The sequence below is a fragment of the Podarcis gaigeae genome (genome assembly GCF_964106915.1).
Source record: "Podarcis gaigeae genome assembly, chromosome: 4".
Lineage (NCBI taxonomy): Eukaryota > Metazoa > Chordata > Lepidosauria > Squamata > Lacertidae > Podarcis > Podarcis gaigeae.
Window position 1 is genome coordinate 81,671,629 of NC_139677.1, and position 15,259 is coordinate 81,686,887.

Sequence of the window (15,259 nt, forward strand, 5' to 3'; positions counted from 1 at the left end):
AATCGGCCACTTTTATTTTGAACTGCAAGGGAAGAGGGCGGGTGGGAGAGTTTTGAGACTAGTGGGTGAGAGGGGAGAGGAATTTGGAGGTTCCCATATTGCCGTCTTATGTAAGATGAAAATCATGAGTCACTGAGATCCGTTTCCCAAAGACTCCTTGCAGAGCTGCTGCCAGTTCGTGTAGACAGTGCTGAGCTAATTGGAGCAGTGATCTGACTAGGTATAAGACAGCTTCCTATGTTCCTAAATCACTGGCAACATTTGTTAAGTACCATTTTTGAAATATTTAATACAATTAACTAACATGTTATCTGTATTTGGGTTCTGTCTGTTCTGCCCTGAAACTGAGTAGTATTATATGCCTTCTTTCTCTTCCTCTGTAAAGTACAAAACAGCTATTTATAAAATATGATGCAGGGTGAGGTTCTGTAGCAGTGCCCCAAGTTGCCGGATAAGAAAACATAAACACTGGCACATTGGTCCTTGAGCATCACTCACCACCTTCAACAGAGGGACTTTTCTCCCTGTTTGTTGTTGTTTTCCAGGATGTCTGTAACATACTTAGATTTATTTCTGGTCCATTGCAGAAATGAATGATGCTGTTGCAGGATACACTGAGTAGCTGAAGGAGGGGTTTCCCTGTCACTGAGCGCATAGATGTTATTTGTGCAGAATGTTTTTAAAATGTTGCCTTTCTAAAGGATGCTTTGCAGTCTTATTTTTGCCCATCTGTCCAAGGCAGCCCTTTCACAGCCAGATTTCTTTTCCAAAGTTGAGAGGAGCAGATTCCTCTGGTACTGTTGTGTGCTTAAACACTGTTTTTGAAGTAGCAGGTATACAATTATGTATACAGCCATTCTTCCCTGGGAATCGTGGCTGTAATAGGGAGGTGATCTCTGGCAGGTGCCTTCCAAAGCCAACTTTCCCTTGCTTCAATGCAGGAAGGTTGCAGAACCAGTTTTTCAGAGCTCGCTCCATGGCAGAGAAAGGCATCTGGTAAGGGCAATTTCAAAGGGCTTTCATTATGTGACATTGCCACTGCAGTTGATGAGGAACACAGAGTTCCCTATATGTTGTTGGAACCCTGACCATTGGACCACCCTCTAAGAGCAAGAGGCTGGACCAGGTGGGCCTTGGGCCTGATCCTGCAGGGCTCTTTGCAGTGGCGGACCTACATTTATGGGGTCCGGAAGCTTGGACGATCAAGGGGCCCCCTTCACAACCAGCAACAAGGTCAGGGTAACCACTTACAGATAGGTAGCCGTGTTGGTCTGCCATAGTAAAAAAAAAATAAAAAATCCTTCCAGTAGCACCTTAAAGACCAACTAAGTCAGTTCTTGGTATGAGCTTTCGTGTGCATGCACTGTTATCTTCCTCCATGGCAGATAACCACATCTTAACAACATCTGTGCTACTGACTCTCAAACTTTGGGGTTGTTAAAATATAGACAACAAAAAAATAATCAATTTGAGTCGGGCAACGCAAACTGGGTCTACTAGACCCAACATTTTTGATCAATGTAGACTAAAGTCACCTCTGGGGCCTCTCTGGGATTAGAGGCCCTGAAGCTTAAGCTTCACTGGGTTCATCGTTGACCTGTCCCTGTTTCTTTGTATGTTCTTATGCTGGCTGGGGCTGGTGAGAGCTGGACTCCACCAAGATATTGAGGATCCTAGGGTCCCCTGCCCTATCTTTGCCCCAGAAGTACTGTGTGGATGTTCTCACTGGACTAGAAAACCCCTAACCTTAGTAGAATGGGCACTGATTCCAAAGGAATTTCTTCTGTTAGCTGAGGCAGTAGCTGGTGGCATGGTGGAGTGGAGTCACCTACTGTACCTGACCTCCTGGCAGATGAGTTGTTGCTGCTTACAGGGAGGAGAGGGGAAAGGACAATGTTGAGGGGAGCGCAGCACAGTGCGAATGTACCACAGAGCCAATCTAGTGCTCCTACTTGTGCATATTCACTGTACTCCCCTCCTTCTCCTTCTGATAAGCAGCAGTGACTCATCTGCTTGGAGGTCAGGTAAATGTCCCTGCCCTACCACGCTGTCTGCTACTGAGTTGATGAACCTCTTTCCAGAACTAATGCCTTCAAGGTGAGGGCACCATTCCTATTCATGGAAGAGGGCACCAATGTAGCTTGGCCATGATGCTATATTGGGTTCTCATTCTTTGATAGCTGCCTGGTTTGGTTTAAAAACAACAACCACCTTTTAAATTGCAAATGCATATGGATACATGCTTGGGTGACTCTTCCTTCCTTCCTTCCTTCCTTTGTGAAACAGCATCTCTTCAAAATTCTGTGACCATAAGGACAAACCAGGGGAATATGTGTTCTACGCAGAAAATGACGATTTGTCTGTGAGCAGGACATTAAAACTCTACGTGAAAAGTGAGTTTAAAGAGGGAGGGAGAGAGCAGATTGGAAATGCTTGCCTCCATGCTACTGTTGCTCGTTTGTTCTTCTTCTTGCGAAGTTTGGGAGACAAACGCAATTCAGTTTGCATTTAAAGCTAAACCCACCTTATTCTCACTTCCTGAAAGCAAAAACACAGGCATCCTCTGAAATTTGCACTTTCTCTGAATTTTGCAATGCAATTCTCCAACCACGTAGTATGTACAAAAATGCATCATGCAGGTTAAAGTGTGAAAAATAACAACAACAACAAAAAGTGCATTGCGTTATGGGAAATTGCTCTGCAAAAATGTGAATACTTAACCAACTACAGTTCCCAAGATTTTCAGAGGAAGCCATGTGCTTTAAATGTACATTGTGTATGCAGCCCAAGAGAGGCCTGGCTCAGGGATAGAGATACCCTCACCCGTAGCCTTACATTGCATACCCATCAACACTTTGAAGCCAAAATTTGGGACACAAAATCTTCCCATTTTTTTTATCATGAGAGCATGGTGGCCATTTTGGAGTTCATCTCCACTTTCAGGCTGAGAACCAGCGTTTGTCTGCAGACAGCTTTTCTGGGTCATGTGGTTAGCATGACTAAACCGCTTCTGGTGCACAGAACACGGTGACGAGTGCCAGAGCACATGGAAACACTGTTCACCTTCCTGCTGCAGAGGTACCTATTTATCTACTTGTGCTGGTATGCTGTTGAACTGCTAGGTTGGCAGAAGTTGGGATAGAGCAATGGGAGCTCACCCCGTTGTGCAGATTCAAACTGCCAACCTTACGATCGGCAAGCCCAAGAAGCTTGGTGGTTAAGACCACAGCGCCACCCGTGTCCTGCAGGTCATGTATTTATGGGGAGGCTCAAAGTATAGGGAGACTTGCTCTGATGAAGTTCAGGAATTATTGTTCTAAAGTGCTCTGTGCTGTTTTGCTGTATCTTTTGCAGGGAAACCTGTTTTAAAAATGTACAAGACATCAACTCAGATTTCTTGCACCGCTGAGAGCAGGCCTGCGGCATCTTGGGTCTGGAGACAGTGTCCTGACAAGAAAACAAAGTAAATAAAGATGTTGATGGCCCTTTCCATGGATGTTAGTGGCTGCATTTTTAAAAGCAGCTGAGATGCTGTGGTGTGGTTTAAGATTCTGCAAGAAGTTCTGTTTGCGGCACCAGCAAAGATCCCTTTCATCCAAGCTCCCCATTTACCTGTGCTATACCTGGCGTCATATATGGTTTCCCACCCTTGTTCCAGCCCGTAGTATGTTTATCTAAACACATCTGTTAAATACAAATTATCTGTGAGCTAAAAAAGCTAAGTGATCAGCTTCTCCATTCCTACACCGCTACTGAAAGAATATTAAGATATATGCAGCACACACATCTGATGATGCCCTTGCCTCGGGTAAACAATGAAAAATGTAAATGGCTCTCTTCTCCCCACAGTTGCACAGAAATCGCAGGTGGAATATCAAACAACACATATGATGGAAATACCTTTGGTTTCCAGATTGTAAACAGCACTTTAGATCTATCGGAAGTAGAAGACAGATTTTACGTAGAGTGCTGTGCCAACAATTCGGTGGGCTTTGACTGTGAAACAAGCTTAATTGAAAAAGGTATTGTACGGAGGTGCCTGTAAAGATGGATTTGGCAGTCTGTGTAAGGAGGAATAGCCAACGTGGTACCCTCCAGATGTTTTCGAATTGCAGCTCCCATTAGCTTCAGCCAGAATAGTGAATGGATAATGGGAACCATAGCCCAATAACATCTGTGACATGTTGTGGAAAAGGGGAGAGGTTTGCACTTTCTCAGGCAATTGGCAAGAATTGCTTATATGCAACAGCTGGATTTTAGAGTCCCAAAGAGATCTGCCCCCATGGAACTTTGAACAAACTATGCATTTTTACTAACCTGACTTTGAACTTCAGTTGAGTTTTCAAGACCCAAGTCCTTTGCCTCTGATTCCATGATGTGCTGGAACCATGGGAACGCCACCTTTGGATTGCTGAGTTGTATCGTGTCTCCCCACAATCTTCTTATTGTGCTATGCCTTCATGGTAAACCCTAAGACAAGTCACAGTTTGCATTTTACAAGTGGGAAACTGAGGCTAGAAGATAGTGGTTAGACCAAGGGTTCTCAGTGATACCATGGAAGTGGTGGTGGGTGGGACTCACTTAAACCTGGATCTCTTAAATTTAAATATAAATGATTGTTCAGCTGGGAACACACTGACCTCTAAAGAATAATACTCTGCTTACCAAAAAAGGAAGCACGACAGGTTTTAATCTGTCTCATTTATGGGTATTGTGTGGTGGTTTGTTTTAATGTTGCTATTGGCTTGTTTCTATGCATGACTCCAACATCCTTCTATTTGCTCTGTGGGAGCCACATTATAATGCAAAGCATGGGTTCCATGCTAAATTCCATGGTATGTAAAAATATATTAAATGTTTGTAACTTCAGAAATGAGTCCTGTGGCACCCTGAAGACCAACATCTCTATTGCGGCATGAGCTTTTGTAGATAAGACCATGTTTCATCACATGTGCAAAGTCATTTTATCTTTAACGATACAATGAAGTGCTTAACAATCCACCTCTCTTCAAATTGCAGGAGAACATCCCCTGTCCAATAATGTTGCATTATATGCAACTGCTGGATTCTGCTTTTCGGTCATTGCTGTGTTGTGTGTCTTAATTTGCCAAAACTACAAAAAGGTAACAGCTGGTCCCAATGTCTGTCTTTTTCACTTTGCTCTGTTACCTTGAATGTCCTTTTCACTATTCCTCTTTTCCCATTCCCTGTAGCAATCGAGGTACAAAAGCCAGCTGCAGATGATACAGATGGTTGGATCTTCCTCTAACGAATACATCTACGTGGATTTCAGCGAGGTCGAGTATGAGCTCAAGTGGGAGTTTCCCAGAGAAAATCTGGAATTTGGTGAGTCTGGTGGCACTCATCATAAGATTAGCCAGCGCATCACCAAATTCCAAGATGAGGAGGACATGTTCATTTCCCTTTTTCTTGTAGGGCAAGAACTTGGTTCCGGTGCTTTTGGGAAAGTGGTGAATGCCACGGCATATGGAATTAGTGAAACGGGAGTGTCTGTCCAGGTCGCAGTCAAGATGCTAAAAGGTAGCCTATCCATGTATATTGTAATGCAGGGATGAGGAATCTGTGGCCCTTCAAATATCCTTGGACTCCTTTATAACTGACTACTGGCTGTGTTTGCTGGAGAGGATGGGAGCTGGAGTCACAGAATTGTAGAATTTTAGTGTTGGAAGGGACCCTAAGGGTCATCCAGCCCAACCCCCTGCAATGCAGGAATCTCAGCTAAAGCATCCATGACAGGTGGCCATCCAACCTCTGCTTAAAAACCTCCAAGGAAGCAGAGTCCACAACCTCGCTAGGGAATTTGTTCCACTGTCTGACAATTCTCACTATCAGAAAGTTTTTCCGTGTGTTTAGTTGGAATCTCCTTTCTTGTAACTTGAAGCCATTGGTTCAAGTCAAGCATGCTCCCTCCTCCATGTGACAGCCCTTGAGATATTTGAAGATGTTATCATATCTCCTCTCAGTCTCCTCTTTTCTAGCCTAAACATACCCATCAACTACATCAACATATATACTGGTATATATATTTCTCCCTCTCTCCATTTTATCCTCACGGCAACCCAGTAAGGTCGGCTAAGAGTTTGTGACAGACCCAAGGTCACCCAGTGAGTTTTCTGGCTGAGTGGGGATTTGAACTCTGCTCTCCTAAGTCCTAGCCTAGCAGTCTAACCACTACACCACACTGGCTCTCATGTGGAGGTCCACAAGTTTCACACTGCTGCTATAAAGACTGTAACCTGTTCTTGATTTTTTTTTGGGGGGGGAGCCTATCTTCAATTCGGTGTCTGGGGTGCTTGTGTGGAAGCACGATCAAGGCAGAGCAGGCCAACCCAACCGCCATACACAGTGAAGAGGCGAGGCAAGGTGACAAGGGTCATTTGGTCGCTTGGTTTGACATCAGTTCCATCTACTCTGTACAGACAAATTGCTCAGGCTGAGGAAACAGAATCTAGGGATTTAGAAAGGTCAAGTGAAACTCCTGTTGCTGCCCTGCCTTACATCGCCTGGCAACTGCTGAGTCAGCAAGCTGCAGGATCTACTTCTGACCCAGCTGCATTGGCAACACCCAAGTGGAGCAGATCCCTGGCAAACAGCTCCCTCTTCTGACAACTTGCTGTGGTGGCACAGAGAGAAAAGCACTTGAGTCGGACTCTGAAAGATGCCCAATCCTGTAGTGAGCCCTTGCATGAGTGCTTAACTGTGCTTAATGTGCTGGTCCCAGGGGTAACCCAAGAAACGCAGTCCAGGTCCAGTCCAGAATCCAAAGGTTCCACTAGGAGTCAGTCCGACAGGGCCAAGGCAGGACATGAGGCAGGAAACCAGGGAAGGACAGGTACAGGATCTCAGGCAGGATCTGGCAATCAGCATTGTTGCTCCCACAAACTGGGGTGGGGTCCAACAGCTTTTTATCTTTGTCGGGGTAACGGCTGGTCCTGATCCCCTGGTGGCTCACCTCCCTGTTTCACCCAAAGGCGAGCACTCCTCCTGTGAGTACTCAGGTCTCTCCTTCTCTCAGACCTTAGTCTCTGCAGCTCGGGAGACATCGGTGGGTCACTAGGCCCAGGGGCTGCTCAGCCTCCCCTGACCAAACCGGTAGTGGAACAGCTGTAAGTGATGGCCCAGCTGAAGGCAACAAGGTAATCCCTGCGCCTGGAGCCAGGGCAGACTCAGGCCCCTGACTTGGCCCAGCTGGTGTTTGTTGCAGGGGAACCTGTGCAGACCGGGACTCTTCAGAATCAGGCCCCAGACTAGGTTCAGATGATGCCTGAGGCAAAGGATCTGGTGCAGACTGAGACTCCTCTGGTTCCGAGTCTGAGCCCAAGTCCCAGGTCATCACGCTTAAGAACATAGGAAGAGCCAGACTGGATCCAGCCAAAGGCCCATCTAGTCCTGTTCTCATAGTGGTCAACCAGATGTATCTGAGAAGACCAAAAGCAAGACCCCTGCACAACAACGCTCTCCCCTTTTATGATTCCCTGCAACTGGTATTCTAGAGGTACAATGCCTCTGACAGTGGTAGCCATTAGCATTTCAAAACATCTGCAGACCCTGATGTTTCTCCTACGAGTTTGTGCACACTCATTTTGTTGTTTGAGGGAGATCAATCCAAAGTTTCTGGTGGCATGTCTTCCCTCTCTTTGCTGTAGGACTGTTATGTGTGATGCTGCCATGTCACAGTTGTGAGTAGGTGGTCATGTATCAGAGAACAGTCCTTTATTTGAAAGAGTCCTTTGCCTGAAGAGCTGCCTAGTCCAAAGTTTAAATTGCTTGTAGTTTTCAGAACATGGTGTTGATTCTGAGGATGATGTCAGCACTGAAGCAAAGAAACCATTAAAATGTGAATTATGTTTGGGCTTTGATTTGTGGAACATCAAGCAAAAGTCCCTGGATATCTGACTTCATGTCCCACAGAAGCCAGGGGTGTATTTTTTCAGACCTATGCTGGCCATTATGGCTGCATACGCAACCTGCATTTCAATCACAATCCTGGGAAATGTTCCTTATAGTTATTCCTATGAACAGCAAGTAAGTCCCATTCCATGGAGGTTGATCCATTAAGGTGAATGGGGCATTGCCTCGCTAAGGACAATCTGCCCTCAGCCAGCCAGCCAGCCCCCACCTCCTCCTTACTTCCAACCAATCCAGGGGATGTTACTAGCTGGCTGTCAACTCCTCATTAGCCTCAGTGTTGCCTTTGTAGAACTCATCAGGGAGGAGGTTCAGGTTGCCTCTGCCCCTCTTTGGCTCTGACTTCACCAGCCATTGGTTTGGGCTTCATTTCCTGTTGGCTGCTCTGGTCTTCTTCTCCATCACTCCCAGGGGGCACCAGCCTCCCTTGGCCCCATTGACTTCACTTTCAAGTAACCACTCATACGGCTGAGCTCTTGGAGGAAATGGAATCCCATTCTGCTTTCCATGCATTGGATTGATCTCCATCTACTACCACACCAAATTACTGCCTCTGCTGCTACAGCTAAAGTTGACCTATGCAGTGACCTTAAGTTTAGGATTTAGCATTGTACATTGAGAATCTAAAGCAGTTTCCCTCATCCTGGTGCTTTCCAGGCATTGCTGGACTACAGCTCCCATCAGTCCTCAAGTCAGCATGGTCAGTGGTGATGGGTGGTGGGAGTTGTAGTCCAAATCCATGAAGGTTGGAGGAGGCTGATCCTAAAGCCTTAAATTGCATGGACCTAACCGCCCTTCCCAGTATAGGCAAATATAACTACACTTCTGGTGCTGTTGCATTTACAGACAAATACAGCTCTTCCGAAAAAGATGCTCTAATGACTGAACTCAAGATGATGACTCGCATTGGCAGTCATGAAAACATTGTGAATCTGCTTGGAGCTTGTACCGTATCAGGTAAGGAGCTGAACAGCCAGTGGGCAAAGCCATCTACTTATGCTGGACCCTCCAATGTGACCTCTTTTTGCCTGGGTTGAGTACCCAAATGTAGAATTAGCATTGGCCTGTTGTGCCTGTAGCTCCTGTCCAATGGAATGAAAATTCACATTTAGGGGATCTGCTGAGTCTTTGATGGAACTCGGGAGACCATAGATCAGTGGCAGAGCACCTGCATTGCTTGCAGAAGGTTCCAGGTTCCGTTTCTGGCATCTCCAGTTAAGAGGATGAGGCAATAGGTGTTGGGATAAACTTCCCTCTGTCTGAGACCCTGGAGAGCCACTGCCAGTCAGAGTAGACACTACTGGGCTAGATAGCTATACAGACCTTTAGTCTGATCTAGTAGAAAGCAGCTTCCCATGTCCCAAATGAGGGTGGCGCTGTGGTCTAAACCACAGAGCCTAGGGCTTGCTGATCGTAAGGTCGGTGGTTCCAGTCCCCGTGATGGGGTGAGCTCCTGTTGCTCCCAGTTGCTTCCTTTTTCACTGTTTGCTCTCTGGTATCTGAGTAACAGATTTTTATTTTTTTGAAAACTTTCCAGGACCAGTTTACTTGATTTTTGAATACTGTTGCTATGGAGACCTTTTGAACTACTTGCGGAGCAAACGAGACAGATTCCACAAGACCTTGACTGACGTCTTCCGACAGCACAATTTCAGCTTTTACCACAATTTCCCACAGTACACAAACTCAAGGTAAGGAGCACTGAGCCAGTTGTGGCTTGGGCAAAGTGATGCGTTAGAGGCCCTTGTGTGCCAAGCAAAGGGGGAGGGAATAGTGCCGCCCGCTCTCCTTGGCGGGGCTGTGGCACGCGAGGAAGCTGCCAAGGCAGCTCTCTCATGCCCGACCACTACAGCTCCTTTCCTGGGTCAAGCCCAAACTGGGGATGCAGTGGGCTTTCTCCACACCACGCTTCCCTTGGGGGCGTTCCCCACATGCCCATCCCGGGTGGTTGTAGCATACACCTCTGTGGTGGTGATGGGGTCTTCCCCATAGCATTAGCCACCTGAGACAGCTGCCTCACTCTGCCTAATGGTAGCACAGGCCCAGCAGGCAGACTCATGCATATAGTAGTCCAGTGGAAGAATCTGATCATTTCCCTGAACGACAGGTTACCTAGACTGAGGGTAAGTATCAATTATGGAGGCTTTATATTAACTACCAGCAGCTGATTGGTTCTCTAGCGTCACCTGACTCATTGGGCCAGTGGTTCTGCCTTCTGATCAGCAGTCCTGGCAGTGCAGGGAGGTTGTAGCTGATCTGCATTGTTCCTCGTTCGCATCTCCTGACAACAACTCACAGGGCCAAGTTGCTAGGGTGAAATAATAGTAATAATAATAATAATAATAATAATAATAATAATAATAATAATAAATTTTATTTATACCCCGCCCTCCCTGGCCAGAGCCGGGCTCAGGGTGGCTAACACCAGTAAAATTACAATAAAAACATAATGGGGGGAGGGGAAAAAAATAATTTAAAATATGGGTTAAAATACAATTTAAAATGCTGCCTCATTTTAATAGTAGCCCATAGATCAAAACCATAAGGGGAGGGAAACATAAGGGTCAGATTATTTGTGTTCATTCTTATGGATGTCATTTTTACTATAGCAACCCCTTTTTCTTAAAAAAAAAAATCTTTTCCAGAAATGAATATATACTAAGAAATGGAACATATATTCCAAAGGATGACTTTGGAAGCACATCTGCAAAAAAAGACTTAGATTTGGCCTCTAAATTGTGCAGAATTGCCCTGCTTGCTGAGGAAGGTAAGAAATCAAAGTCTCCTTTTGGGTTGTAATTGTGGGTTGTTTAAAAAAATGGTCTGAAGTAATGTAGTCATTTGGCAAACAATACTAGTGACAGAAACTCAAGCCTTAGCGAAATAAAGCTCTTGCCATTGTTTTTCACTTGTAGAAGGAATGAAATATGTGAACAGGGGAATAGATGATGAAGAGGACCTCAATGTGCTGACTTTTGAAGACCTTCTCTCCTTCGCATATCAAGTTGCCAAAGGAATGGAGTTTCTGGAATCAAAATCAGTAAGCATGATGTGTGAAAATTTGTTCAGATGATAAAGAGAACAAAAATGCATACAGTGGTCCAAATCCTATTACCTCCTCTCCTCTCCAGCTGGATGTTCCAGCTCAGAACTACAAAAAAATAAAATACTTAATTAGAAATGGACTTTTATGAGAGAAATACATTTTTCTGGTGTGTGTGTAAATACTAGGACCAGCCCCAACATTAGGCAGAATGAGATGATTGCCTCAGGTGGCAGATGCTGTGAAGCAGGGAACGCTGGCAAGATGTTGGAGGACAGTTTCATGTTGTTGATAAAACCTGCCTTATGTCCTCTAAGGAAGACAGCTGCCCTCAGGAGGTTACTGTCCCATCGCCAGTCTAATCAGCTTCTTCACATGGTATAAGGGTGCTTTCTTGCCCTTTGCTTCAGGCATCAGAATGTTTTAGGTTGCCATAGTTGCTTATGATGCATCTCTCTGGAACGCAAATGGCTAGAGGGGAATTGAGAGCAACCTCTTCTCTCTGCTGCCGTGGCTCTTCTCTGCCAAAGGAACGCTGCTGCCAGTTCAGCAGAGCTGGCCCAGAAACTAGCATGTTTTACCAAATACACAAGAACACAGTGTGACTAACATTTGGTCTAGGTAGCAGAATGCCCTAGTAAGCTCCCCAAGAGGGACTGAGAAGGACAAAGCCAGGGCTCTTCCAAAGAAAGAAGGTTTTCTAAATGAGGTAAAACAAAAGGCAAAATGTAAACTGAATTTCTGAAGGCTTGTCTTGGAAGGAGACAGGAGGACAGGAGGTCTAGACAGGGAGATGAGATGCCAGTAGAACCAAGAACAGCTGTGTGATGGTGCTCCAGTGTTTGTGGGGAAATGGGGAGGGAGTGTTGGAAGTTGGAACGTTGATGGAATGAGAGAGAAGGAAGATGGAGGTGTTTACCTGTCCTTCTGCTGTTGTCTGCCTAAGACATGTCAAAGAATGGGGGGAGCAAAAATCCTCAAGGGCAAAGTAATTCCAAAAAGAAGGGAAGAAGAGCAAGCATTTCCTGGCCATCACAGAGGTTTTGCTGGACAAGGACTATGGGATTATGGGGTGCAAAAACGGGTGACTTTAGGTGGGATTTCCAAGATTTAATCAGACTTTAAATCGCTTGGAATGTGCCTAACTCAGTGTTGTCTACACCAACTGCTGTGTAATGGGCCCCGCCTGCTAGCCTGCTGCCTAAAATATCACTGGTTTTAGATACCTGTTAGGTCCATAAATTACCATATAGCATATATTCAACATAAAAAACAGTAACAATTTGTTGTTGACAAAGGACAGGTGGACACATAAAGGGTCCCATTACCTTCAGTAACTTAGGGCCTCATCAAACCTAAATCCGGCCCTGGCTGTGGGTTGGGACCTTTTGTATGCAGAGTATGTGTTCTGCTACTGAGCTGTGTGGCCCTTCCTGTAGCTCAGTAACTGTAGCCCCCAACATGGGAGCAACAAATAATTGTTCTGCTAGAGTATATCTATTTGGCAGTCATTAAAGACTCTCTTTGATTCTGCAGTAATGATGCAATGCTATATGGGAACCATTTGAACTCTGTTCTGCATTTTGGTGCCCAGTGTTTATATATCATTGGGATGGGAAATGAATTTCTGCCTTTAACATGGGATCAGGTCAAAATACTCTTCCTTTTGCGTATGTAAGTCTTATGCCAAACAAGGGGGATAGTGCCCTTCAGGAGGAGCCAGTAGCAGCAGCAGATGTGCTTGCCCAGACAGCGTCACTCTCAAAAGAGCATGTCGGAGATAAATGGTGCATCGCTCATCTTTTTGGAGGGTCAGCCAACAATCTTCCTTTGTGCAAACCTTGTGAACTTCCATCAAGTGAAATGTGACTATCGGTATTACAGTATTTCGTACAATTTCCCTCCAGCACATAAAACTTTCAGTGAACTGATCGGCGTTATCTTTCGGTTCCTTCTTTCTAAGATTTATTGCTCGTAGGCTCACCCACTTTTGGTTGTTGTTGTTTTAAAAAAGAGGATGTGTGCCCCTCAAGTGCTGGAGAGGGGAAGCACCACATAGACCATGAACAGGGAAACAGGGGCCTCCAGATGAGAACATTGGAGCAGAGAACGCTCCTTTACACGAAGCCAGACCGTTGGTCTATCTAGTTCAATGTGGTCTACACCTGGGACAGGGCCCTCCAGGGTTCGGATTCTACCTCCCATCAGCCTAGTCCATAGGCAGGGCTAGACAAACCATTAAGCAATATAAGCACATGTTTACAAACTCTCCAAGTGTCCCTATTTTGGCATATGATTTCAGCTGCGAAAGCTGTTGGCTTGGAAACAACCAGGGACTTAAATGTTGTTCTTTGGCCGTTGTGAAACAGGGCGTGAAGCAAACTCACACCATTCTCCCTTGACAGTGTGTTCACAGGGATCTCGCTGCCAGGAATATTCTAGTCACTCACGGGAAAGTGGCAAAAATCTGCGACTTTGGACTTGCGAGGGACATAGAGAATGATTCAAACTACGTTGTCCGAGGGAACGTAAGTAGATGCTTTTGGCAGACTCTTTTCATAGCTTTATGCTAATAATAACAACAACGCAGTAGTACTAACCATAGGGACACGGGTGGCGCTGTGGGTTAAACCACAGAGCCTAGGACTTGCCGATCAAGTGGTTTGAATCCCTGCGATGGGGTGAGCTCCCATTGCTCGATCCCTGCTCCTGCCAACCTAGCAGTTTGAAAGCACATCAAAGTGCAAGTAGATAAATAGGTACCGCTCCGGCGGGAAGGTAAACGGCGTTTCCGTGTTGTCAGGGTTTCAGAGAGACAGAGAGCGAGGGGGAAGGGTCCCAGGGTGATGAGGAGGAGGACGACAACGACCCGAGGTTGTCTCAGAGTCCGTCAAGCGATTCGGAGGATTCCCAAAAGGGAGCCCCCCTGGCCAGGCCGAGGGGCGATAGAGGGGGAAGCAGTCAGAAGCAGGAGAGCGGAGGGGGAACCCCCAGTGGGAGTTGGAGATCGGGACCGGCTCCTCTGTCGGAACGGAGTGAAAGGGGTGGAGTTACCAGTGTGTCAGAAAGAGCAGAACAGGAAACAAAGGGGGGAAAGAGTTCGGAGCAAGACGTCCTGCCGGGAGGGGTGGAGAGTAGCACCGAGAGCAGCGTAACTGTCGAAAGGAAGGTCAGAGGCAACGTACGCGCGCCAAGTTCAAATGTGGAGGCGCGCGGAAGTGAGGAGAGTCCTGGGGAGGAGCCTGGTCCCAAAGCGCGAAGGAGGGGGGAGCAGGCATCAGAGGACTCAGCCTCTGGGGAGTCCCAGAGGGAGGGAACACAGGGGGGCAGGAAGACCCTGCGGAAAAGGAAGGAGAGGAAAAGGTGGAGCAGTACAAGCCTCTTAAACTGGTGCAGAGGCGGGACGGATTCAGAGGGGACTTCTACGATCTAAGAGTAACAGATCCGGAGCCACGGAGCTTGGATGTAATGCCAACAATGTTCTTCAATAAAACCTTTTGTATATAACTTGGACTGGACTTTGGTCTCTTGTGAGCTGGGACCACGGGTGGCTCTGACAGTAAGTCCCCTCCCAAAGAACGCAAAATTTTTTTTTGCAAAGCTCACAAACGGTGACAGCCATGAGTGCGGAGGATCAGCTGACAGCGCTGCAAACTACAGTTTCCGAACTCACCGCTGCAGTCCTTGCGTCTCAGAAGAAGCATGACGAAATGGAGAAGCGCTGCCAGGACCTGCAAACAAGGTGGGAGTGTGCAAGCAGGGAAGGTTTCCCAGGGTCCAGATCAGAGGGAATTGGACTTGGAAGGCGGGGGGGCAGTCTAGTCACCCACTTCGATGGGAACCTGAAGCACTACCCCAGTTTCAGAGCAGACGTCTTGTATGCACTGCACTTGCTTCGTCATGATTTTAAAGATGAGGAGGAGAAAGTGGGATTTATTATTTCTCATTTGCATGGGGAGGCCAGAGCGTGGTTGCGCAATTTGTGGCGTGAAGATGGCCCTGCCCGCCGCGATTCTGATGAATTCATTAAAGCGATGGATGCGTGCTTTCAGTCAACCGTGGATTTGGATCTTGCGCGCAAGGAAATATTTGGACTGCGGCAAGGCAAAGCCACTGTGCGTCAGTACCATTCCAGATTTTTTGCGTTACTGACTGCGTTACGCTGGGAAAAAGACTGCACACCTGTGAGGGATTTGTTCTGGGAGGGTCTCAGCGGTCCCATAAAGGATGAGCTTGCCAGGGGAGACAGACCTCAAACCCTGGAGGAGGTGGTGCAGAGGGCTCTTG

General features: G+C 46.5%; 1 protein-coding gene and 1 long non-coding RNA gene across 3 annotated transcripts in view; one reads left to right on the forward strand and one right to left on the reverse strand.

The window, feature by feature from the left end:
• Nucleotides 1–15,259, forward strand: part of FLT3 (fms related receptor tyrosine kinase 3) — a 61,023-nt gene that overhangs the window by 31,730 nt on the left and 14,034 nt on the right. For both annotated transcript variants that reach the window (XM_083736293.1, XM_083736292.1), the window contains exons 10-20: nucleotides 2,287–2,393; nucleotides 3,355–3,463; nucleotides 3,850–4,022; nucleotides 5,020–5,123; nucleotides 5,214–5,346; nucleotides 5,437–5,541; nucleotides 8,776–8,886; nucleotides 9,467–9,620; nucleotides 10,575–10,696; nucleotides 10,845–10,969; nucleotides 13,378–13,500. In XM_083736293.1, coding sequence (XP_083592419.1) covers nucleotides 2,287–2,393; nucleotides 3,355–3,463; nucleotides 3,850–4,022; nucleotides 5,020–5,123; nucleotides 5,214–5,346; nucleotides 5,437–5,541; nucleotides 8,776–8,886; nucleotides 9,467–9,620; nucleotides 10,575–10,696; nucleotides 10,845–10,969; nucleotides 13,378–13,500 — 1,366 coding nt within the window. The remainder of the gene's footprint in view (nucleotides 1–2,286; nucleotides 2,394–3,354; nucleotides 3,464–3,849; nucleotides 4,023–5,019; nucleotides 5,124–5,213; nucleotides 5,347–5,436; nucleotides 5,542–8,775; nucleotides 8,887–9,466; nucleotides 9,621–10,574; nucleotides 10,697–10,844; nucleotides 10,970–13,377; nucleotides 13,501–15,259) is intronic.
• Nucleotides 1–15,259, reverse strand: part of LOC310843965 — a 350,168-nt gene that overhangs the window by 6,448 nt on the left and 328,461 nt on the right. The gene's annotated exons all lie outside the window — the stretch shown is intronic.